At 39.0% G+C, this 26,822-nt stretch overlaps 1 protein-coding gene across 4 annotated transcripts in view; it reads left to right on the top strand.

Moving 5' to 3' along the window:
* Window positions 1–26,822, top strand: part of TRAPPC9 (trafficking protein particle complex subunit 9) — a 528,370-nt gene that overhangs the window by 90,841 nt on the left and 410,707 nt on the right. For all 4 annotated transcript variants that reach the window (XM_054814465.1, XM_054814467.1, XM_054814464.1 and 1 more), the window contains 2 exons: window positions 5,987–6,139; window positions 20,080–20,204. In XM_054814465.1, the coding sequence (XP_054670440.1) occupies window positions 5,987–6,139; window positions 20,080–20,204 (278 nt within the window). The remainder of the gene's footprint in view (window positions 1–5,986; window positions 6,140–20,079; window positions 20,205–26,822) is intronic.

A 26,822-nucleotide genomic window follows, 5' to 3' on the forward strand; every position in this document is an offset into this window, starting at 1 on the left:
CTTTCCATCCTTTGTCTCCAGACAGCTCTTGTCAGAGGCTTGTTATGTCTCAGTTAAGGGGTGCACTCTAAAAGCTTTGATAACCCAACTATTGGATCCACTCGGGCAAATGCGACACTGATGTTTTCAAACTTGAAGCATTGAGAAGAGCGTGCCAGGCGTTCTTACCAGCCTCACAGGTTATTAGGCTCCAGTAGTGAGCACCAGCTGCACACACTGAATGAACTTGGATGAGGAAGCAAAACCTCACTGCTCTTTCTTAGAAGTGATTGACTTCTGGAATTTAAACATTGAGAAATAAATTCACCTGTCTAGCCGTATTCTTCCCATGGTCTTTGAACACATCTGCTTGTGGTCTCAGCTGTTTAGCTGTGCCAGACCACAAATGAATAATCTACTCTGAGGTCCAGGTAACCCATTCTAAGAACTGTGAATATCCTGGAATTGATTTATTTAACTATTTTTGCCAAACAAAACTGTTTTTCCCTGATCTCAAAGGAAAATTAATAATAATATTGGTACACTGCCTATGAGCTGATGAACAATTAATTAGCTTTTAGCCCCATAATTCTAGTGTGCACACCTCTCAATTCCTCATTTTTAAAAAAGGTGGTGGATACTCTGCAGTGCTAAATACGCAACTTTCATTTTAATTAGGATTTCATGCACTTGGAGAAGTTAAGATGTATGAATGCCAATGCCTATGCATTGAGAACTGATAGTTATTTTGAGGTCCTGTGTATACTGCTAGGAATATATACTGCGGCTGGTGAGGCATCAGGAATCTGATGTGCAGATTACTATAGAAGTCTGAAGAGCTTTGTTGCCTTGAAGCACATCAGATTTCTATCTTCAGGTGTCTGATCGTACTTGCATTCAGTGGTTTTTGCATGTTGAATTCAGAGATGTGGAGTACTTTGGTGTCATCCTTCTGTGCTAGCTGAAAACTGCTCTTGCATTTTTATTTTCTTTAAACTGCTCATCCTGAGAAGCAGCAGTTGTTTTGGTTTTTTCTACCCAGACTTCACCTTTCAGCTGTAGTCTGTTTTTCTTTCTACTTTGTTTCCTTTTGTCCTTACCTTTAAACTCTTTCCCCCACAGTTCAAAGTCTTTTAATTGAATTGGCAGCACTGTTGCTACCATCTCACTGGACCTCCAGGCTGAACTGCATCATTTTATCCTCCTGTTTTTGTTTTTGTAAATCTCTGTTCATCAGGAGTCTACAACTGTGCTTAGAACAGTATTCCACATATATACAGTTTCTCTGATGCTTTAAGTTCGGTTGCAGTTTTGAGGCTATCTGCAGACCATAATGCTGTGGTTAATAGAGGATTCGGTCCCATCCTGTCCCATTGTCCCACAAGACGACAAAGGCATAAGAATTTAAGAAATGTCCTACTAGGGCTGATGTTCCATCTAGCTCAGTAGTCACAGGACATTAGGAGATGCTGCTTAGGGAGAGCAGGCAAGTCTCACCACTGTTGTGGTGTTTCTGCTGTGCTCGCTCGGCATCTGTAGTTGCTGTACAATATATACTCCTTTTTAAGTAGCCCTTTTTAAGTATCCCTTTGTGGACTTGCCCATGAATTGCCTAATCCCATTCTGAAGCTGCTGGTACTGCTTGCCTCTGCAGCCTCCTGTAGCAACAGATTCCAGAAGTTCACTAGCAGCTGGGTAGAGAAGTGCTGTATCTGGTTTAATCTGATCTACTAGTTTTATCAGGTGCTCCCAGTTCTTATACCAGGGAATTAAGTGAACAACAGTTCTGCATTCACTGTATCTGCCATCTTTGTAATTTTTGTAAACTGAAGTTATCCTCCCCTACTTAGCTTTTTGTTCAAACTGAAGGGTCCCTGCATTTTCTAATTTCTGCTCACGTGGCAGCTGCTCCACTCTTGTGATCATTTTAGTTACCTTCTTTGGACTGTCCCTAGCTCTAGTATGTCCTCCTTGCAGTACAGAGACCAGAACGGCAAACAATACTTAGGATGTGATGCACCGAAGTTTTAAGCAGTGGCAAAATGCCCCCTTTGACTTGCTCTCAGTACCCTTCCTAATGATGACCTACATTTTGTTGTGGTGGGTTCTTTCTTCTTCTCTCTTCTTCTCTCCTCCTCGTTGCTCTTCACTAAGCTGTTGATTCCAGAGGACCATCAATGGTGACTCTAGGGTTTCTTTCTGGAGTCGTAACTGTCAGTTCCAAGTTCAACACACTGGGCATGGCTGATATCCCACCCCTCTCTCCCGAGATGCTTTATTTTACCTTTACGTATGTTGAAGTCCATGTTTTTGCATGCTCGCTTGACTTCATGAGGTTCTTTTGAATTTCTGCCTTTGACATTGCCACTTCCATAAATGATTATCAATCTAGTCAAGATAAACTCTCTGGAAATGAATCTGACTGTAATTTGCAGAACAATTTAATGCTGATAGCCTTAAACATTGTTATTGAAAGAAATGTCTTTGTCCACACTGTTGTTCTGTAAAACATTTCAGGAAGAGGAAAAAAAGTATCTTGGTATCTCATAAATTTTACACCTTTGCAATCTATGCAATTGAGATATTAATGTTCAAATATACTAAATACTCATTGCTAGTCTAACTTGAATTTGTTCCTATTTAGGTAATTCTTAAATTCATTATTTTCTGATTTTGTTTGTTGACTGGTTATCTTAAGAGGAAATAATTTTGAGAAAAATGTTAGCAGTCCTACTACATGTTCTATACAATTGCATGAATTTGTGATGGTGCGTAGGTAAAAATAGATTATGGGTTCTTATAATGTTTCTAATAGCCATGTAAAGTTAAATGCCCAAAGAAAGAGTTAAATTATTTCAGCAAAGAACTTTATAGATGTGCTTACATTAAAATAAACCTTTTGTGCATCTTTTGAAAGAGATTATATTAGGAAAATGAGAAACATAGTAAAATTGCCAGATTTATCTGGGAACTTAAGATTGAAAAGAATTGAAGAATTGAGATTGTGATCTCAAAAGACTTGCTTTTTTATCGAGTTTCTCTATGCAAAATATCAGTGTGGATTTTTTAATTTGACAGACCTTAAAACCTGTGGAAAGTTAGATTGGGTTAGTATAACCTGAAGTTAGATTGTGGGAAAGCTATTATATGATATTTGTTATGATTTTAGTGATTTAGTATCCAGTAAAATGATAAAACAAGTTACTAATTTAAACTCTTGACTGAAAGTTGCTTGTAACTTCAGTTGTTTGCTGAACACTTTGGATTCTAGAAACAACTGAATACAGGCATGCCCCAAAAAAGGCTCTTTCCCACTGAACCGAAAGGTTCAAAGCCCCATGCCATAGTATAATTCACTGTAATAATGATTACTGAACAAGGTGAAGAAAACATTATTAAACTATAAACCAGTGTCAGATAAATATAAACTAGATTTTTCTCTACAGTTTAACTTTTAGCTTGAGCATTTAGACCTTGTCTTGTAACTACAGGTGTTAAATTAGAGAATATCTGCAAGGGCTGTTCTCACTTGGAAAGTCTTTTCATTCATAATATCATCAAATAAATCTCCTACTTAATGAAAATACATTTTGGAAACAATTTTTTCATTAAACTGAAGATACACTCAAGTGCTTGGGATATGTCATTCTTCTTTGCTTACACTGAGGGAAAACATCTCCTTAGCATATTATGTTTTTACTTCTCAGGAAAAGGATATAGAGATTGAGGTACTTAAGCTACGTTTTTTTCTTGAAAGTAGAAGAACAGAACAGTGATATGGTCACAGCTAAATCATTAGATGAGGTGGAGGTGACTTTAAGGAAACAATTATTAGGAGGATTTTTTATTTTTACCTCATCTTTGTTCTTATAAAGAAGTCTATAATATTGATTTGATGTGGAAAGACACAAGACAACAATTGATGGTCCGTGAGAAAAATATATCTCAAGCAAAGCAGTTGTTGTTTAGGTAGAAGTTAATGGAAAAAAACATTAACTTTTTTGTTCCTTCCCTAGATGCAGTTGTTTCTGTGAAAATCAACAAAGTTTGGACTGGAATTCTAATTACTTTTTTTTGAAAGATGCTTAATTCTAGATTGTAGTTGTTGAGGCCAGTCTTCCCACCCTGTTTTCTCACACATGGATCTTAGATGATGGTTTTGGAAAGGCTCTGAAATGGCAATACACTGACTTGCTCTTAAATCAGTAGCCTGGTATGAAATAGAGATGAACCGTGTGACTTTCAGTGGTCCCCATGTTATGCAAACCAGTGCTCAAATGGGATTTAGATGAGCCTTTAGAAGAATGCTTCAGTGTACTTTGGAGATAGTATGCATTGCTACGATAAATTAATAAATACATTTTTAGGATTCTGTCAGTCAAACCGTCATGTTTGGTTTATGTATTAATAGACTTTTCTTCAGTGTTTAACACTGTAAGGTCCTGCAAATATTAATGAATTTATGGATGTGGTGGGTTGACCCCAGCCAGAACCGAAGCCCCTATCCAGTTGCTCATTCACTCTCCCCATCCTCTCCCCCAGCAGGGTGGGGAAGAGAATCGGAAGGGCAAAAGTGAGAAAAGTCATAGGTAGAGATAAAGATTGTTTAATAAACAAAGGAAAAAGGAAGAAAAAACAAAAACAAAATGTCATTTTATGGCATAGAATATCCTTTTGGTCAGTCTGGCTCAGCTGTCCTGGTTGTGTTGCCTTCCAGCTTGTTGCCCGCTACTGGCCTTCTTGCTGGCAAAGCAGAGTGGGAAAAGAGAAAGCCTTCATGCCTTGCAAGTACTGCACAGCAATAGCCAAAAATGCTGGTGTGTTCTCAGCACTGTTTTAGTCATAAATGCAAAACCCAGCACCATACGGGCTGCTATGAAGAAAATTAACTCCATTTCAGCCACACCTAGTACAGTGGATTCCCCCCCACCCTTGGATTATTCACGAAGTGCGTAAATATGAGATCAGCAGATATTTCTTGCGCCTATTTATTTGGAGTAAGATTAATTCAGGAAGAAGTCACTGTGTTATTGTAACTTTCTAGTATGTAACAACCTGTTCTGCATTCAAAAAAAAATGTTTTGTCTTGCGTAAAGTTCTTAGAATATCACTTTTTTGATTGCTTTTGCTCAAGGTACTTAAATGTCTGTCACTCTAGATTTTAGCATACTTCAGAGCTTGAAATTACACATAACTAGCTCACCCTTCTTCCTGAAGTGGACTTAACCCTCTCCTCCTCTTTGTTTCAAGATGGATCTTTTGATGTTACTATAGTAGTAAGGAGACTGAATAACTGGATGAAGTATCTCAATGTATTGATGAACAGTAAATATTGTTTTTTTCTCATACTACCTTCTGGCACTTTAGGCTTAGGGCAGAGGAGCTAATAATTACAGATGTCGTATCTCATGCGGAACAATGATAAATAATTTCCCCAACAAATATATTTTAACACAAACTATCCTGTCTGGCACCATCCTTAATATTTGGGTCTTACATACTTTATGGTTCTCGGTTTTGAGAAAAGACTTTATATAAAAATGAAGGCCAGTACTCTTCCTAGGCTTCTTCATTGTCTTTCAAAATTGTAACATTTATTTTAGTGTAATATTTCGATTAAATTTTTTTTTGCATTCATGTGCCATTTCCTAAGTTGGAGGCTGTATGATTCAAAACTCTATGAACTTTTAGGTCTCCTTCAGGCTGTGCTCTCAAGTATTCAAAGTGTATATTTAATGCTGCCTGTTGTGCAATATTTTTCTTCTGGTAGTGTTCTTCACTTAGATTCATGTTTGGAACTTTGTGATGTACATGCTTCCAGGTCAATGTCAGTAACTTCTCTAATGTCTTTCTAGTGCTACATTCATTTTTTAATGCCTTAATGATGAATATTTCAGAACATAAACAGAAAATGGCAAATCAGTTAATGCTCTGTGCAACAGTTACAAACTTAAACTTCCTTAACACAGGGGTTATGCACATTAAATTTTTCCTTATTTTAATACAGAGAAGCTGTACGGGGACTTCTTGAGTTGGAAGCTGGAAGATACCCTCTCCCAGTTTCCTCTAAAACCTGGAAAGATTGCAACATTTACTGTAAACATTAAAGTGAAGCTGGACTTTTCATGCCAAGAAAACCTTCTGCAAGATCTCAGTGATGGTGAGTTTTTAATTTCTCCTTGCTTAGGAGGGTTGTATGTACTTCTGAGAAACACTTATCCAATTGTTGTGCCATTTGTGTGTGATGTGGCTGTGTATTTTCATATTTGTCTTGTAATGCAAAGACAACAGTAAGCTGTATGGATTGAAGACTGAATTTTTGTGAATTTCATGATAGTCTGACCAAAATTTCCCATCGTTATACCTTGCCCTACTGCCTTTTAAGTCTTTCTTGACAGAGTGTTTTTGATGTGTCTCTTTGTATCCTTATGAAGATAAAAAAAATAGTTTGCAAACATCAGTGGGTTTTAAAGACAAATAATGTTAGGCTGATCATTTAGTTATCCAAGATTGTAGAATTCTTAATCGTGGCTGGCTGCAGTTTTGCAAGAAGTCACATACCGCAATGTAGGGCATAATCTCCCTAATATTTGTACCATAGAGAAAGTTTTGTGTGGTTAAACTCATCGTTTCTTTTGAAAAATAAAAAAAACCAACCAAAAAGCAATGTTTACTTGTATTAGAATTATCTGGAATTACAAGTACCAGATACTTGTAATAAGGATTTCCCTTCTATAATAAACACAGAGTCTCACTGGAGCATTTGCTATACTCTGTATTTTTTCAATTGCCTGGTATATTTACACTGATTGAATTAACTTGACAAAACAAGATATTCCTGTATTAAAAAAAAAAAAGAAAGAAAAAGTATCATTATTATTTGGACTGTTTCCCAGGATTCAGTTGCAGGTATATATTATCAGCACACTTAATCTTTAAAAAAATAAATATTTTCAGTATAGAAAAAATACAACAAAATTACATGCATAGCTTATTCAAGTTGAATATGACTCATTTCTGTGCGTTATCTTGCAAATCCATTTAGACAGAAATTATATTAATTATTGGTAAAGATTAAAAGACTTCTCTGGTTTTTAGACCTCCCTGGTGTAAAATACATAAATTATAAAAATATTTTAGGATTTAACTGCACAAAACCCATAGTGTTGCTACACTAAGGTTTAGTTTAGAACGTTTTGAAAAAGCTGATAGTGGAAAAAGACCGCACCCTGATATTATTGTGAAAACACAGCTGCCAAGGAATTGAGGCTTTGAGAAATGCCCTTGATAGGAAATCATAGAATCATAGAATGGTTTGGGTTGGAAGGGACCTTAAAGATCATCTAGTTCCACCCCCCTGCTACGGGCAGGGACACCCTCCACTAGACCACGTTGCCCAAAGCCCCATCCAACCTGGCCTTGAACACTTCCAGGGATGGGGCATCCACAGCTTCTCTGGGCAACCTGGTCCAGTGCCTCACCACCCTCACAGTCAAGAATTTCTTCCCAATATCTAATCTAAATATATCTATCTAATAAATCTATCTAAAAACATCTAATCTATCTAATCTACCCTCCTTCAGCATAAGGCCATTACCCCCTCATCTTGTCACTCCATGCCCTTGTAAACAGTCCCTCTCCAGCTTTTCTGTAGCCCCTTCAGGTACTGGAAGGCTGCTATAAGGTCTCCCTGGAGCCTACTCTTCTCCAGGCTGAGCAACCCCAACTCTCTCAGCCTGTCTTCATAGGAGAGGTGCTCCAGTCCTCTGATCGTCTTTGTGGCCCTCCTCTGGACTGACTGCCACAGCTCCATGTCCTCCTTATGTTGGCAGCCCCATAGCTGAACATAGTACTCCAGGTGGGGGTGGAGTAGAGGGGCAGAATCCCCTCCCTCAACCTGCTGATCACGCTTCTTTTGATGCAGCCCAGGATACGGTTGACTTTCTGGGCTGCAAGCACACATTGTCAGCTTTGTCCCATGGTACTCTACCAAGCACGTCCCTGAAGAGGGCAAAGTCTGCTCTCCTGAAGTCCAGGGCTGTGAGCTTGCTGTGCGCCCTCCTCACTGCCCTCAGGATCTTGAACTCCACCATTTCATGGTCACTGCAGCCCAGGCTGCCCTTGAGCTTCACATTCCCCACCAGCCCCTCCTGGTTGGTGAGAACAAGGTCCAGCATGGCACCTCTCCTCAGTGGCTCCTCTATCACTTGGAGAAGGAAGTTGTCATTGACGCATTCCAGGAACCTCCTGGATTGCTTATGCCCTGCTGTGTTGTCCCTGTAACAGATATCAGGGTGGTTGAAGTCCCCCATGAGGACCAGGGCTTCTGAATGTGATTCTGCTCCTGTCTGTCTATAGAGGGCCTCATCTGCTCGATCTCCCTGGTGGGGTGGCCTGTAGCAGACCCCTACTACAATGTCCCCTGTCCCTGTGCTCCCTTTAATCCTGACCCATAAGCTCTTGGTCAGCTCCTCATCTATCTCTAGGCAGAGCTCCATGCACTCCAGCTGGTCATTGATACAGAAGGTGATACCCCCTCCTTGTGTCCCCTGCTTGTCCATCATAAAGAGCCTGTATCCTTCCATTCCAACACTCCAGTCATAGGAGCCATTCCACCACATCTCTGTGATGCCTATGAGATCATAGCCCTGCAGGCAGGAACACATCTCTAACTCATCTTTATTCCCCATGCTACGTATGTTTGCATAGAGGCATTTAAGTTGAGCCCCCGATGAAGCTGACTGACTGGCCAGAGTGGCTGGAATTCCTTTGAGGTATTTCACTGATGTTTCCCTGTTGGCTCCTATTACCTCAGGAGCCCCTGCCTCATCTCCACAAGACTTCAAGTGTGCTGCATGTATCCAGCATGTCTCTGAGCAATAGACTGAGGGCCCTTGCTAGCACCCCGTCCCTCCGACCTTGGCGTGTCATCCCACAACTTGTCTCAGGCAAGCCTGGCATTATACTCCTCCCCTTCAAGAAAAGCAATTCTGTACAGCGCAAATTTGTGCTACAGATTCACAGAACTGGGAGGTGAGGGAGCAGATCCAAAGCTAACTGTGGGATGATTTTGTTGTTTCAGGAGCAGATGATTCTGCATTGCTTACAGATCCCTGAACTCTTGGTCCTCATGTCCCCTGTAGATGACTTCTCTTTTCCATGGAAATTTCAATGGCTCATTGCTTACTTTAGAAGAGCTTTTCTTAGATCATATTCAACTTATTATCTATTACATTATATGGAAAGGGTATAGGCCAGTCAATTCAAAATTTAAATTGAGCTTTGGAAATTTAGCTTTTATTTGTTGACAGGTTAACATTAATAGAGAAGAAATCAGAGGCATGGAAATGAGAAGGAGCCTGATCAATTTAATGAATATAACTTGAAAAATAATTATGAAAGTCAATATTTTAAAAGCAGACATTACTGTCTTTAGCATCAATTCTGTTGATTTCATTTTTGTAACTTCCAAATTTGCCCTGTCTCCAAAAAGCTTTAAAGGCAGCCTGAAGCTGTAGTTGCCCAGCAGTTTTTCAGATGAAATAACATTAAAAAAAATATTCTATGGAAGGAGAAGATAACATACTTCCTGGTATTGACATCGAACAGTTGTGGGATAGTGGATTTGGGCCTTCGTTTTTTTACCTGTATCTAACTTCTATGGGACCACATACGAACAAAATCTTTGAACAACATTTTTCCCTTGGTATTTCTGCCTACAGCTGCTTTGAAAGGTTGTGTAACTGAAACCTGGAAGCAATTCAACGTTTTCTCATTCAGTGATGATAAAGGAGTAGAATCTGTTAGTGTTTCTGTAGAACTTTGGTATCTTTGGGTGCTACGTACTGTGTGTACTTTGAAAGTACTACTAGAGATGCTAAGTACATTGACATTTTTACTTGCTACTTTAAATTTTCTATATTGCTTTTAACTTTACAAATATTGTACTTTCTAAAGAGGCAGGTAAGACCCTGATGTGAAGAACAGTAAAGAGCTAGAAAAATCAATGGTGACTATGACATGACTTTTAATCACATGGTAGCTATGGTACCTTTTTCTTTTGAAGACCAGATTTACAATGATGATCAAAATACTTTTGTCTTTTAAAAGTAATGCCCTTAGCAGGGCATCTGTTACTTTGATCTGTTTTCATTTGCTGCTGAAATTGTTTCCTTTTACGCTGTTTGTAATCAGGACATAGTACAGAAAGGATAAATTACTGATGTTTCTGATGATACACTTATCCAATTGGAAAGTAAACTAAGTTATCAATCAAAATTGCTGATCTAATTCTTGTGTGTTGATGGTATACTGTCTCGTTAAGAAAAATGTTAGATGTTCTTCTAGATTAAAGGAAGCAAAAACACATGAGTGGCTGTACAGGATCAGATCAATGACCGTCTAGTCCAATATCCTGTCTGTGACAGTGGCTAAGAGCAGATGCCTGTGGGATAATATAGGGAAAATCATAAACATACATGCTACTTTATGCTTTTGCGCTCCAACTTGTTATCTTAGAAACTTCGAGAGCCTGATATGGTTTCTCTGTTTTTAGGCATTGTTAGTCATCCTTAGTGGGTTTCTCATTCATAAAATTCTTCATTCTCTCCGTCAGCACTGTCCAGCATTCTGTGGCAAGAAGAATCATAGCTGAATTACTTTTAGCTGCTTTGCACCTACTGGTGTCCTTCTGATATTATCTAGTTCTTGTATCGCAAGAAGCAGCTAACAGTACATCTTCTAAAAATCTTACCTACACTCATGATTTTATATATTTTCTCATGTTATTGCCACAGCGGTCTCTTTCACAGCCTGAAGATTTTGAACTGGCTTCGTTGTCCCTGTTGTGGAAACAGTTCTGTGCGTTGATCGGCCTTGTCCCTTTTGAACCCTTTCAGATTTGTGTGTTTGAGATAAGCTGTACACGCTATTTGAAAGGTGATCTGTGTATTTCTGTAGTGGCCTAATGATGCTTTTTATTTTGTTTTATATTACTGTCCTTAAAATAATACAATAATGCATAATTTGTCATTTGCTTTTTTGACTATTGCTGAACATTGAGTTCATAGATTCATGAATCTGTGAACCGTAGCTCCAGGATCTTGCTCCCGAACAGTAATGATATGCTGAGAGCTTCTTATTTCACATATAAGTTTAGGGTTTTTTCCCATCTATTTTTACGGAATTTCATTTGACATTTTATTGCTCAGTCATTAAGTTTTGTAAGGTCCTAGCTGTGATGTCAGGAACATGCCATTCTGTCTGTGTTGTGTAGGCTTCCATGCTGGGAATTGGATTTATGCAAGTACAGCCTAATAACATGCCAGGTAACATTGCAGAAGAATGCACATCCTATAAAAGCATGTCATTTAGGGTTCTTGTCAGAATCTGGATTGCCTTTAGTTTATCATCTTTGGAATTAATTACTTTGCAAACATTTTGATCAGCTGGGCAGGTGTTGTATGGACACCTCATTCATTAGGATTAAGAAATTTATGTCTTGAAGGCAATTAACCAAGATTTAGGAGTTCCCTGCAGGAGATCTGTTTGGTGTGAATGCTGATGAAGTTTTGGATCTCCTGTCCCTCAGCTGGGTGGTTCAGGGTTCCTTCTATGTATGTTCTTGGTTCTCTGGTCAGGAAAGTCAGTGTGTGTATTTAATTTGATTCTAAGATGGTTGCACTTGGTAAGGCAGGAGAAAGCACTCTGTCTGCTGGGTACAGGCCTAAGGAGCTGAAGCAGTAAGGTCTCCGTCTTCAGAGAGGTCAATGGGATGCTCACATCCCGTTGGGGTAAATCAGAGGTCAATGGGATGCTCACATTATAAGCATAATCAATTCTCCTTCCCAATCATCATACTTTAATTTCTGAACTCCAGTATTTCCCTGACACTAAATGGAAAAACAATAGCTGCTCTTTCTGAATCACATTATAAATTATAAGTGGGAAGCAGTCTTTTAAAAAAGCTTCTGTTACACGGGGATAATGTTTTGCAAAGTTAATGAATTAATCTACAATCTTCATTATGTAAAATGTTAGTGTTCATTCATTCTGTTTATAGGGAACCTAAAGACAGGTGCGAGAATCTTTAAATTCATAAACTCATCAAAAGAACTAATTAATTACATGCTGAAAGAGAAGCAAATCTATGCCTTAAGTCTCTCCTTCCCTTCTCTGGGGGAGAAAAGGTTGCAGAGAAATAACAGCATATTTCTAAAAGCAGTGATCTTGAATATTTTTTAATGTTGGTATGCAAGACCGTGGTATGTTTCATACTCACTTTGTTGCTTTTCTGCTTAAATGGCTAGATTTTATCTACTTAAAAATTTTCCTACACTTATATAACATATAGCCAACATAGTTCTTTGTTAGAAAGATACCTGGTTTTGAATTTAAACATAGTCTTGACAGATCTTCTGAAAAACTAAATAGCCTAGAGGACTCTATTAGGATAATTGTATTACTGATGATGGAAGTCCTCAGAGATATTTCAGTATGATAATCTACATGTTATTATGCTTGGTTGCCTTTATTACTTTTGATCATTCCGAATAGTTTTTCAAAGTGACTTCATTTCTAAGAAGTTTTTTGTCTCTGCAGTTTGAAGATGTCAGTTTTCATTTTGGTTGCACTGTTAATGTGAGTAAATGAGTAGGTTTTTTTGTTTGCTTTGTTTTTTTTAAAAAACTACAAACACTTCAGTGTCCTGCATAAATTCATCACTGTGTTACTTTAAAAATATTTTTTGATAACTTTTCTTACAGAGTTACAGAATCACAGAATGGTAAGGGTTGGAAGGGACCTCTGGAGATCATCTAGTCCAACCCCCCAGCTAAAGCAGGATCACCTGGAGCAGGAGGGTTTTGAATATCTCCAGAGGAGACTCCACAACCTCTCTGGGCAGCCTGTTCCAGTGCTCGGTCACCCTCAGAGTGAAGAAGTTTTTCCTCATGTTCAGATGGAACTTCCTGTGTTCCAGTTTGTGCCTGTTGCCCCTTGTCCTGTCACTGGGCACCACTGAAAAGAGTCTGGCTCCATCCTCTTGACACCCACCCTTTAGATATTTGTAAGCATTGATGAGATCCCCTCTCAGTCTTCTCTTCTCCAGGCTAAACAGACCCAGCTCTCTCAGCCGTTCCTCATACGAGAGATGCTCCAGTCCCTCATCACCCTCGTAGCCCTTCACTGGACTCTCTCCAGTAGTTCCCTGTCTTTCTTGAAGTGGGGAGCCCAGAACTGGACACAATATTCCAGATGTGGCCTCACCAGGGCGGAGTAGAGGGCGAGGATAACCTCCCTCGACCTGCTGGCCAATGCTCTTCTTAACACGCCCCAGGATACCATTTGGCCTTCTTGGCCATGAGGGCACATTGCTGGCTCATGGAGAGCTTGTTGTCCACCAGGACTCCCAGGTCCTTCTCCGCAGAGCTGCTTCCCAGTAGGTCAACCCCTAACCTGTACAGGTGCTTGGAGTTATTCCTCCCTAGGTGGAGGGCCCTACACTTGCCTTTTTTGAACCTCATTAGGTTCCTCTCTGCCCAGCTCTCTAGGCTGTCCAGGTCTCGCTGAATGGCAGCCCAGCCTTCTGGTGTGTCAGCCACTCCTCCCAGTTTTGTATCATCAGCAAACTTACTGAGGGCACACTCTGTCCCTTCATCCAGGTCATTGATGAATATGCTGAATAAGACTGGACCCAGTACTCTAATGTAGTGCGCATAAATAATATCTAGTCTTTGATTATGAATTTCTTTACACTTCACTTGCTCCCTTTCATTGTATTCACCCTTATTCTAAATTTAGCTTCCAATTTTAGTTTAGTTAGTTCACTAAACTCAGGAAGGAATCCTTATACTGCATTTGCTATTGGTAATTATTATTACCATCCTCTTTAAATGTAATGGAGTTTCAAAGAAGCTCTTAGTCTGCTATGTGTTGTTTCTGCTCTGCTCCTGGGAGCCAGAGAGTTGATGCATTCCAAGTACCTTTGCCTGGAGTACTGCTACTGGTGGTCTCCTGTGTGACGGTCTTACGCATGTGTTTGAGAGAGGGAAGGAACTGCATCTTAATGCCCACCTGTAGTGTAAAGGGTGGATTATATTGCCTGAAACTCTATCTACTCTTGTGTTATTCCCCTCATTTGTTGCTGCAGACAGCGAATTTCTAGAATTCTGCCTACGTTCAGGAGAATACAAGATCGTTCGTTTTTCTAGGAAAAAAAAAAAAGCATATTCTGGTTTGCCAAGCACACTCTCTCCCCTGTCTTGAGTTTTTTTTTTTCTCTTTTCTGCATGCTGAAAGTACTTTAAAATTGTTAGAGTATCCTTAGGAGAGGTGGCCTACCAAGAGGCTTTTTGTTTTGAAATTTCTATCAGGGAATGCATTGACAAAATAAACAAATGAGTTGAGGGGCAGTTAGATTTCATATTTTATGCGCAAGTTCTGTACTTACCAAAAACTCTGACATATCTCTTGGGTTATGATTTCATAGTGTTAAAACACTCATGTAAGAAAGAAGTTACGATAATGTTTTTCTATTTTTTAATATGTGGTGGTTAACCTTGACTAAGAGCCAAATGTCCCTCCCCTCTCCCCATCTGCTTGCTCCTTCCCCATCTTAAAGAGGACATGGGAAGAAAATAGGACAAGAAGGCTCATGGGCCAAGATAAAGACAATGAGATCTTTTACCAGTCATTGTCACGGTCAAAACAGACTTGACTTGTTGAAAATTATGTAATTTACTGCCAAATAAAATAGAGCTGTGTGGGGAGAAACAAAAAGACAAAATTAAAACACTTTACCCCCACCCCTTTCCCAGTCCCACCTTCACCCCCTCACCCTCGACTCCTCTCCCCACGAGGGGCGCAGGGGTGGGGATGGGGGTTGCGGTGGGTCCATCCCAGCCCCTCTCGGCTGCTCCTCCCTCCTCACACGTCTCCCTGCTCCAGCGCGGGCCCTTCCCCGGGCTGCAGTCCTTCAGGGACAACCTGCTCCTGCCTGGGCTCTCCACAGCCGCAGCTCCTGCAGGAAATACCCCCCTGCTGCGGCGTGGGGCCCTCCCCGGGCTGCAGGCTGGGTCTCTGCTCCAGCGGGGTCTCTCCAGGGCTGCAGGGGATCCCTGCTCCGGGCCTGCAGCACCTCCTGCCCTCCTCCTCCTCCGGCCTCGGGGTCCCTCTGCTGCTGCTCCCTCCTTGGCTTCCTCCTCCTCTGCCTGTGCCGCCTGTGGCCCTTGCTGAAACCTGTTTTCCCCCCAGCGCCCCCAGCTTGGCTGAGGGGCTCAGCTGTGTCCTGCGCTGGGGCCGTTGGAGCTGGCTGGGACCGGCTGGAACCGGCTGTGTGCGGCACGGGGCAGCCCCGGCCTCTCCTCACACAGGCCGCCCTGCAGCCCCCACTACCAGTGCCTGGGCAGAGACACCCCATATATAATATTAAGTATATTTCATGTGCCTTTATAAAACAGGAATAAGCAGGTTTGTACTGCTATTGAATTTTAAGTATTTCTTCTGCAGAGGAGAAGCCATTTAACTTAAAATCTTACACTGTTTTGCATCTCACGTGATGACATATTGCCAGTTACCTGTAGACTGCCTTGGAATACAAACTTCAGTGGTGTCCTGGCTACTGTGGTAAGGTTATTTCAGGGTTTCCTTGCCACAAACCAGCATAGTTGTGATGTACCTGTTGGAAAGTTTATATGTTTTTGTCACCTGAATCATGCCAGTGATCATTGTACAACACAGCGTTAGAAGGAAGCCGTGGATTAGAACGGGATGGAAGCTGTCCCATGCCAGCTCTTTCTTCAGTGCTTAGTCATTGGGTTGTAAATCTACAGGTTTAACTCCCTTAGTAAACTTTCCCTCATTCAAATACGAAATTGTGTGGGATTCTTCTGTGCAGCGCACTGTGAAAGTGGCTAATGAAGTTAAATTGACAATTTACTTAACATTTGAGAGGAGAGAGGAAATGCTGGTAAGAGATTTTGCTCTGTTGTGACAGCAGTGACTGTGATGTTGGAAAGGCAAGCTGTGTTTTTGCAGTTACCATGGATAAAGTGTTGGTCATGTGCTGTTACCATGGAAATATTCAACGTGGATTCTAGAAATTAGGAAGATTTCTGGACAGAGTAGAAAGACAATTGTTCTTTTTATAGTGAAAGGCTGCTCAAGCTGTTTGACATATGGATTGACAAAAGAAAACTGGAGGATTTAGCATCTTCAAATCTCTAAACTTCATGAGAGAAACTAAAACATGTGAAGTCTCAAAAAATATAAGTATCAGGTAATTGAAAATTTCCTACTTTATTAATTCTCTAAATTTTTCAATTACCTGTTTTCTTCTGCCATCACTGAGTTCTGCAACCTGCCAGGGCTTTTAATAGCATGTGTTTCACCGTTCCGTGGTGATTGTATTGCAGAGGAGCTGGACAATGCCTAAGCAAAGTCAAAGAACAGAAAGAACAGAAAAAGCTAAATAATTAAAAAAAAATTGCTAGCAGCAGAAGATTAATATTTTTTTTTTTTGTCAGCTGGCAGAGAAGTCCCCTTGCACAGTCAACGTTGTGAAGGGGTGAGCCCTTACATGTATATATAAAAACCACACTGCCAGGCACCAGGCTCTGTGTTATATGTGATGTTTGAGTGTTACAGTCTTGAAACAGAACGTTTGACTGCTCAATTGTTACTTTAGACTTTTCTCTTAGCCTGAAGCAGAATCAATGTTTCCTTTGCTATCATACTTCCTTTTGCAGGTACAATTTAGAGCTGAAAAAAATTCCCTCTTCCCCAGAAAAAAAGGTTTAAACTAACCTTTGTTGTTTTTTTTTTGTTCCTTAAGAAAATGAAAATAGAATGTTTTTTTAAAAGATAGAATAATTCAGAAAGGCATTAGTTGCATGTCCATGATGTTGTTTGAAGTAAGACACAAGTTTTCCCTTCTTCGAGAAAGGAAAAACTGAAGTCTTTGTTTTGTTTACTCCAAAAAGAATCTAGTTTGCATGCACTGAAATTGCTGAGCAAACCCAAGTAAGTGGGGATGATGATGAGATTTGCTTCAAAACCATGCACCAAAACATGAGGTGTTGCAAAGTCCGTCCTAACTGTTGCACAAAGACTTACATCTAATGACCATTAATCATAAATATGACAACTCATGCTGTGGGTTGAGGGGAAAAAAGGTAATTTTCATGCACTGCACACAAAAATTGCTATTTTGTTTGGAATCGTAAAATCATTTAGGTTGGAAAAGACCCTTAAGATCGTCAAGTCCAACTGTAAACCTGACACTGCCAAGTCCACCACTAAACCATGTCCCTAAGCAACACAGCTACACATCTTTTAAATACCTCCAGGGATGGTGACTCAGCCACTTCCCTGGGCAGCCTGTTCCAATGACTGACAACCCTTTCGGTGAAGAAATTTTTCCTAATATTCAATCTAAACCTCCCCTGGCACAACTTGAGGCCATTTCCTCTTGTCCTATCACTTGTTACTTGGGAGAAGAGACCAACACCCACCTGGCTACAATCTCCTTTCAGGTGGTTGTAGAGAGTGATAAAGTCTCCCTTCAGCCTCCTTTTTTCCCCAACTAAACTAGTATTTAGCTACTAATTCTTTTGCTTCTGTGTGAAGGTCACCATAACCATCAAAGTAATTTTCCCTTACTTCATTTCTCTTACTTTACTTCCCTTCTTTTACTTCCCTTACTTTATTTCTCTTCTTTAAATTCCTTTCCTTTAAAGCACTGAGAATTGTTTCTGTGAGTTGGATCATTCCTTCCACTAGTTCAGTGGTAGCATCTCGTACCATCTTCCAACGAGAAGATGGCCCTTGGGGAGCCAGAACTACATTGCGGCAACTGCAAGAATGGCATTTTGGATATCTTCACTCAGCTTTCGGTAATCCTCTGTAGAAGGCAGTGGAAGCCTTGAGAATGTCATGGCTTAACACCGACTGGCAACTAAGCACCAAACAGCTGCTCACTCATCTCCCTCCCTCAGTGGGATGGGGGAAGAATTGGAGGGGTAAAAGTGAGAAAGAAACTTGTGGATTGAGATAAAAGAGAGTTTAATAATTAAAAAAAAAAAAGAAATAATAATAATTTAAAGAGAAAAGGTAAGGAAAAGGCGGGGGGGGGGGAAATAACAAAGATCCAAGAAAGACAGGTAATGCAAACTGACTGACATCCAGCCTGTCCCTGAACAGTGGTCCCCCCACTGACCTCCTCTGCGGTTTTATTGCTGAGCATGACATCATATGGTATGGAATATCCCTTTGGCCAGTTGGGGTCAGCTGTCCCAGCTGTGTCCCCTCCCAACTCCTTGTGCACCCCCAGCCTACTTGCTGGCAGAGTGGCATGAGAAGCAGAAAAGGCCTTGGCTCTGCTATGCACTGCTCAGCAGTAAGTAAAACATGAGCATGTTATCAACACTATTTCAGCACAAATCCAAAGCATAGCCTCCTACTAGCTACTAACAAGAAATTTAACTCTATCCTAGCCAAAAGCAGCACAAATATACAGCACCATGTCAGGCTTTACCCCTGTGAAGTGTATCCATGTATGCAAATACATCTTTTGCCATAATCTGTAAAGGTTATTGACCTCTTAGGAAGGTTTTGAATGCTCTGGCTTGATTCAGCAGGTGATGTTGATGACGGTCAGTGATGGAAATATTAATTTTCTGAGAAATAGTAATCTTTCTTTTCACTTAACTATGTTTTTTTTTTTGCATATGAGGTAAGTTACTTGTAAATTAAAAACTTGGTGATTTTTGGCTAGTAAGCCTTCTCAATCAGAATCTTCAAATCTGATGTTTATCATAGTGTTGTACCTTTAAGGCTGAACTAAGGTGCATTTTAAAACTAGATAGTGAAGGAAATTGAAAGTAAAGGAATATGGGAAATGCCCTTTGTTTTCTCAGTTGGATTTTACTCAGGCAAAACCATTTCATGCTTCATCTTGTTCTTCTGCTTTTTCTTTTGAGGAAAGTATCCTCAACAGGTTCAGATACCAGGTCATCCATGGAATTGGAATGTGATATCAGCAAATAGAATTCGACAGGAGCAATTTCCAAAGAGAAAATATGTTTGCGTTTTGTGTAATAATTTGGTGTTTCCTGTATTTTTAGATATAGAATCATAGAATGGTTTGGGTTGGAAGGGACCTTAAAGATCATCTAGTTCCACCCCCCTGCTACGGGCAGGGACACCCTCCACTAGACCACGTTGCCCAAAGCCCCATCCAGCCTGGATGCAGATATGTCTGCTGTATTTCTGCTTGTATTTAATTGGTGTTTGTGGATTGCAGTTGCTCTGCACAGTGTAAAGGAACAAAATCATTCTCTTTTTTTGGACTTTATATGTAATTATAAATAATACATTGTGAAAAATAAATTGCAAATCTAATTTTATTGTATGTTAAAACTTCATTATTTTAATTTTCATGTTCCTCTGACTTTTGATTCAGTAGTAATTTTCACACATTTTAATGGTGTATGCTTAGAATGTAGCTTTGGTAGGTTGAGAAACTCAAATATGCTGTAGTGTATTTATTTACTTGCAAGTTACACAAGCTTGTCAGCAATAAAAGATAGTACTAAGTTGACATATTGTCTTTTATTGCTATACTATATGCCAGTACAGAGACTGCTAGTAAATACCAAACTGAGGACATTCCTCTAAGGATACCCATTTCTGTTAAGCTTTTTGTTGACTGTTACAATTAAACCTTAGTTTCCATTCTTTGTTATACATGACAAATATTTTAAACATTTTTACATCAGTAGGGGGTACAAAACATGGCTTCTCTATTTGCAATTCTTTTCTACAATATGTACTTGAAAAAGGAATCCTCAGGCCTCATACTGGAAGTTAGTTTAAAAATATTACGCAGTGATAGGGTCACTATCATGGAAAAGCACAAACTTTGGGAGTTTTTGGCTTCTAGAGGAAAATAGAGCAAAATAATCTTTGCCTTTTGTTTTGCCTTTTTGTATAATACGTTAATATTTCTTTTTGTGCATTTTCTCTCCCTTTGATAATACAGATTCGTTGGAATAAAACATAACATTAGACAAAAAAAAGTAATTTCATTTATTCTGTTTCTAGATGGAGTCAGTGTTAGTGGACTTCCGCTCTCCAGTCCTTTTCGGCAGGTTGTCAAACCAAGAGTAGAGACTAAACCTATCAATCCACAAGAAAGCAGCAAAGTTGGTGACTTCAGTCATGTGAAGGTGAGTGACATAAAAATAAGTAAAAGATGTGGTTCTCATTGTGCTGTGTTATGGTTTGTTCTGTGATTAAAAAATAAAGGTTTCTTTGTCTCATAAATTTTTCCATTTTGGTTTTTTTGAGAACAGCTTGATGTTCTGTGTTTGGATTGTTATAGTAGAACAAACAAATAAAAAGGTGTAACAAAATCAGGCTAACAGTAGAAAATGCAGAATTGGTTATCGCAACGGTATACTCAAGGAACTGTCAGTTCTTCACCTCATGTTGTGGTGTTATGCTATATACTCTATGGGAAGGTGCTTCTGTATGAATTCTTGGTTTTCTTATATTAAAACGTACGGAAGGATTTCTGCCTTCTAAACATTTTGGGATCAAAGTCTTATCTTCACGCTTCCACTAGTAAACCTTTTAGAGGTGTTCATGTAAGTAATAAAACAGAATAGCAAAGAGAGACATAAGAAAAGTAAATAAAAGTAGCAGGATGAAAGAACAATTGTGTAGGTAGGAGCTGCACTGTACTTACTGAGAGAGAGTCTTCCCTGGAGTAAGCTACTGTTTGTTTTTCTGTTGAAGGTCTTAGCTGTTGAAGATGTAAACTTCTTATTTTGAGCAGTATAATAAAACCAGCTTTATACTGGCCAGATATGCAGAAGATATAATTTAAGATGAAAATAACAAAGGTTGTAAAGAATGTACTGTAGCATTTCATTGTTCTCTTCCATAGCTGTGGTGGATGTTTTGCATGACTTTTAGTATTTTATACATTTGCTACATGGATCTTTGTTCTGGATTAAATCATTCAGTCAGAATTTAGATTGAGTGTGTTGTATACTGCAATATTTGGCTCAACCTGTCTTTGGCTGAGAAGCAAACATAGGCTTTGCTTTTCTCTGTAATTTACTTTGCATGTGAATTTGCTTTCTTCCCAGTGAGGTTATTTACAATTCTATTTGATCAATAAACAGGTGAAGCTATTAATTTTTAAGTATGTTTCTTTCAGACCATTAGTACTGCTAATTCATCATCTTTTGATTCTGCAGTACAAAAAGGATGATGAAAGCATATGAAAGATGATAAAAAAATTAGTAAAGCCTTTCTTTGTATTTTATGACATAGCAAGGTATTTCCCAATTGCTTACAAATATAAATCATCGTGATTGAGGAACCAGTTTGATATTTAAGTGGGTAAAATGTCCAGCATTAATTTTTCCATTTAGAACTTTGTGTAGAATGCCTGGCCTGTAGACACTTCTCACTTATGGATGCAAGGGGAATGTTACTTCGAAATTGGACTAAAAATCCAGAAATGCAGAATTTCGTTGCCCCAAATACATGAAAAAAGTTTTTGGTGCACTTTTTGCTTGGCAGCCAGTTGTCCTGGCAACCAAGAAGCTGCAGGTTCACAATGACTTACGTGATGGTATTACAAGGATGTTGGAGAGCTATAAAGCAAGAATTTGGTTTTTAACAGTGTATGGTGAAACAGTCTGGTAGGAATGCACATGCTTGATTCTGTTGTTAGGTTTATGGAATAAATTTTGATTTAGTTAATTGGTATTTTGTGATGGAAGGACCTTGCAGGTGATCAAGACTATGTTCAATAGAAAATACACATTCCAATAGCATCAAGAGGTTCCTTGCTCAGAAGATTTATCTGTGTATTGAGCCTGATTTGTATGACTGCTGTACATCTCCCATAGCATGCTCAAAATTAACAATTTATTGTGTTAACATCTGTTCTAAAACAGGCTTAATCACTAACCTTGCACGTCTCATAATGTTCAGAAAAGGTGATTTATAGAGAGGGAAAAATAAAAATTAGGGTGTTAAAATAGCCGACAGGATAAAGCTCTGGAGCAAGTCTGTAAAATTATAATTCTAATTACTTAAATTATTATCATTCTGATCATGTATTTGCAGGCAACATCCATGATAGGAAAAATATGACTTAAATTTTCCAGATATTTGTAAGATTGGTCTATTGTAGATGAGGAGAGAGAAACCCACAATAAGGTATCACCATCTGCAGGGTGATTTACTGTCATGGCTCATTCCGTTTTAACAAATGTCCATTTCTATAACTTCCATTTCTATTTACCACATTAATATACTCATAAATAATAATCTTATCCCGGTTTGTCCCAATTAAACTACTACAAACCAATCATTTGATCTACCTGGATTAAAAATGCTTATGAAGTTCAGAACCATTTGGAATGTCTTAGAAGTATTTTTTGATTCGCCAGACTTCCCACATAATTAAGTTTTTATATATATGGCATACATAGTTGGTACTGGGCAAATGAGCTGTCATAACTGAAAAGATTGCATTGTCTATTTAGATGACATTACATCTGAGTGCTAGTCATTCTGTGCTAAGGAATTAAATCCAGCTTTTTCCCCTGCTGCCTACTACTTCTGTTTATTACCGTCTGTTTATTTCTGTTTACAACTTCTCTTTTCAACTTCTCTACAAGAAATGTAAGAGCCACCAGTAGCTTAAAATAAAGGCTAGACAAATTCCAAATAAAATATCAGGCAGTTATTGTAAATAATTGAGTCAATTAAGCATTTAAAAAATCATCATTTAGGATCATCAATTTGTATGGGTGTTGAAAATGCTCTGCTGTCATTTATTCATGATTTAGCAATAGGTGTGTGTTGTGAATATTCAGGAGTAGTAGTTAATTTTCAATCCTGTATGCTATGCATAAGGTAGTCTTCAAATAAAGGTGAATTTTTGCAAAGGAAAATTAATGTATATCAGTGTTTTTCTTGTTGCTGATTCTGAAATGTCCTTGTTCAGGTATTTGTGAGTCTTAATGTTTAAACCTTCCCTCCCCACTTGTTTGCCCTCCAATTTTTGTGCTTCAGTCTTGGACATTGCCAGTATTGCAGTTGAACTTCTCTGCAATCTACGTTTTCAATTTTGCTGCAGGCTGTCTTCTAATAAACCAGTGACTGGCTTCTGGAAATGACTGTTGTAATGATCTCATAAATTCAGTATAAAAATTGCTTTATGACCTCATCATAAAGTTTGCTTATGCCCTCAAGATGAATAGAATATCACAGTGTAATATTATGTTCAGATGTACTCTGTTCTGCTGTTCAGTACTGAGTAGTTGTGATAAGCCTGGTCTAAAAATCTTGGTCGTTCTAGGGTGCATCTGTACGGCAGAGTGAGTTAGCTCCTGCTTAGCTCTGCATTGCTGTGGTTAGACTTGAAATAGCCTGTTTTAAGGCTGAATCATCTGTTACTTTTTGAGTAACAGTGCAGTGTGTTTAGATATTCAACTATTCTAGGTCTTAATGCAAAAGCTGCAGAGAGAAATTTAAATAAATATCATAATCTCTCAGCGAACAATGTGTTTTTAACCTGGGGAATTCTGTACTGGTTTTCATTCTTGGAAGCTGAGATTATTTGGCTTAGTCTAGTTTTTCTCAGTGATGGAGGAAACACACTCTTACTCCATGCCACATATTATGGACTCGAGACTTAGAGATCAGTCTGATCTGTGGAAATTTGATCCTAAAGTCACAGTGATTACCATCATGTAATGGTAATTCATGACTAGTTCCTTTTTGTCACAAGATGAAAAGGAGTATTCTTCATCAAGATACCTTGGTTTGACGTAATGTTCATGGTTTCTTTGGAATAAATCTTCTGGGTTTAAGAAATGTTACATGAACCTAACTGGACAAAAGACTAAATCAGGAGCTGAAATGGAGAAGTCTTTTAGTGGGGTGAAGAAAACTTTGAAAAGCATATTGCGGCTTGTTTAATAATCTTGGTTTAAGCTGTTAAACATAGACATTGGTTATTGGCCAGTTGTATGGCAGACTGAGGGCTGGTTTATAATTTATAAGTACCTCAGCTGACTTATTTACTTGTTTTGAAACTTGTATGTTCAGGAAAATTTGCCTCTGCATTCTGAACATGAGCTGTAATTCTAGAGATTCAACTGCATAAACTGGAGAGGAACTACTCTGTCATGGAACTACTCCGTTCCTGCATTATCAGTAAATGGTAGGAAATGTTAAAATACAGTATGTAGAGCTAATCTAATTTAATACACCACCTTTAGTGTATCTTTTCTGATTTAGTCAGCAGTGTATTACAATGAGATACAGGCCTTAATTGGATTTTTTCCATGCAGTTCTCAGGCTCAGCTTTTCTAGTATGAAAGTATGCTGTTAACGGAGATAAACTTTATATTGTTGATACTTTAAGCTCAAACTCCTTTTACCTGTAAGCCTTTAATCTATTCTAAGTTTAAGCCATTAAACAGAACAAGTTGGATTTTTTTTTTAAACTTTTAAATAGTTCTGGATCCTGCTGACGTTAGTGGGGATGTTGAATCTATGGGGCACAATTGAAATTTAATTTCCTTCTTTTTGGTTGGCTAAATGTGAATTTAGGAATGAGATCTTAGGCACAAACATATAACCCAAGTTAGATGTTCTACTTCCACACTGTCCTATTTTGGAATTCAATACTATGCTTGTAAATTCTGTGGCCCTGAGTTTTCTTTCAATATTAAATATGTCAATTCTTATGAAGGAAAAGAAAAAGGAAGACAGAAGTCTCTCTGCTTCCCTAATAACTTTCTAGCCTGTAAAAGAGAAGATAAAACCATCCCAAACAAAGGTCTTTTACTTCCCAAGCTGATTTTTATCGAATTTATATATAATTTTATATATATAATATATAATTATAGATAATTTTATATATATATAGTTGACATTCACGAGATAAGTACCATAAAGCCAGTCACATTGCCTGAAGTCTGCTGGGATTGGAGCCATGAGCCAAATCAACGTTTACCAGGTCAGCGAGGTGTGTTTTGTTGCCTTCCTGGCCAAGAATTGCAGTTTCCCTTGAGATAAAGTGGATGATAAAATCATAGAATCACAGACTGGTTTGGGTTAGAAGGGACCTTAAAGATCATCTGGTTCCAACCCCCCTGCCATGGGCAGGGACACCCTCCACTAGACCAGGTTGCCCAAAGCCCCATCCAACCTGGCCTTGAACACTTCCAGGGATGGGGCATCCACAGCTTCTCTGGGCAACCTGTTCCAGTGCCTCACCACCCTCACAGTCAAGAATTTCTTCCTAATACCTAATCTAAATCTACCCTCCTTCAGCTTAAGCCCATTACCCCCTGTCCTATCACTCCATGCCCTTGTAAACAGTCCCTCCCCATCTTTCCTGTAGGCCCCTTCAGGTACTGGAAGGCTTCTATAAGGTCTCCCCGGAGCCTTCTCTTCTCCAGGCTGAACAACCCCAACTCTCTCAGCCTGTCTTCATAGGAGAGGTGCTCCAGCCCTCTGATCATCTTTGTTGTTGTTGAGAGTTGTTACTGAGTAGAGTCGTTCTACAAAAATGAGAGCGAGCTGGATTCTTGGTAGTTGGTACGTGCCTGGCAAAATTTTATTATGACCTGGATTTGGAAGAAATGTTAAGAATAATTAGAAATTGAGATGTTTGTTTCAGTGCTCTGCTTGCATTGGTTGATACATTTCCTCACAACAGCTCTTCCAGAGGACTGAGATCACCTGTAGCCTAGAGCTCTCAGAATGTAAACTATGTGCCACATGGTCAAGTGTCACAAATTCAGGATACCTCTGGATATATATACTTCAATTTTACTTTTGCAGTTTTTGCATGTTTAGTTTTCCTCTCTTAATAAGAACAGATGAGGTAGATCAGACGTGGGATTTAGACCAAAGGTGACTATTTCAGGTGCCTTATTTATTTGTTTCTCAATCTTTCTACATTTTTACCACTCTTGATCTTGATCCTCTGACAATCAAGAGATGCTGCAGTAGTCCTCGTGATTGCTTCTGCCAAACGGAGAAAGTTCCAGCACTGAGTTAAGAATGCAATTGCTCAGCTTTCTGAAGACTTGCTCTACTTAGACTTAGTTCACAACTATGAGCTGCCTTTTGTCGATACTCAGCCTCCCTACTTGCACTTTGAATTTGGTCTGAATGTCTAATTTAAAGTGTTTTTTCATCTCCTCTGCAGGTGGATTTTGATTCATTGAACATGCTCCTAAAATGAGAGTGTATTGTCCAGGTCTGAATCAGAAGCCCTGTAGCATATTGGGTATCTTGCTATGCTTCAGCTAATAAATCCTGTCTTTCAACAGTGTTTATTTTATTCATAGTGCTATACTTCTTTGACTACATGTCTTCCAGTTCTTAACTGACTCATGTTCAGTCATAGCAGGTTCTGGACAGAGTGAGCTGAAGTATGTTTGTGATAAAAGCTGTAGGCAAGATGTAAAAGATCTTTTTTACCCCTAAGTGCAGAAAATCTTACTCTGCAACACAAGAATTTCTTCCAGAGTGACTTACCTCAAAATGTGGAAAAGGCTGACATTCTGCTGTAAGTAGAGACACTTTCAAGCATTTGATATTTAGATTTCAATTATAATAGAAATTATGAATATTAACTTTATGGCCAAATGAATTTCCACACTTCATCCTTACGAAGAGTTGTGCAATATTTTCATCCATTTAATTTATGGGTATTGATAAACACAGAATTTTGCTGTGCTCATTTTTACTAGACTTGTGATGATATTTTCTATTGTTTTAACTTGACCAGACGTGTG

The sequence above is a fragment of the Grus americana genome, chromosome 2 (genome assembly GCF_028858705.1).
Source record: "Grus americana isolate bGruAme1 chromosome 2, bGruAme1.mat, whole genome shotgun sequence".
Taxonomy (NCBI): Eukaryota; Metazoa; Chordata; class Aves; order Gruiformes; family Gruidae; genus Grus; species Grus americana.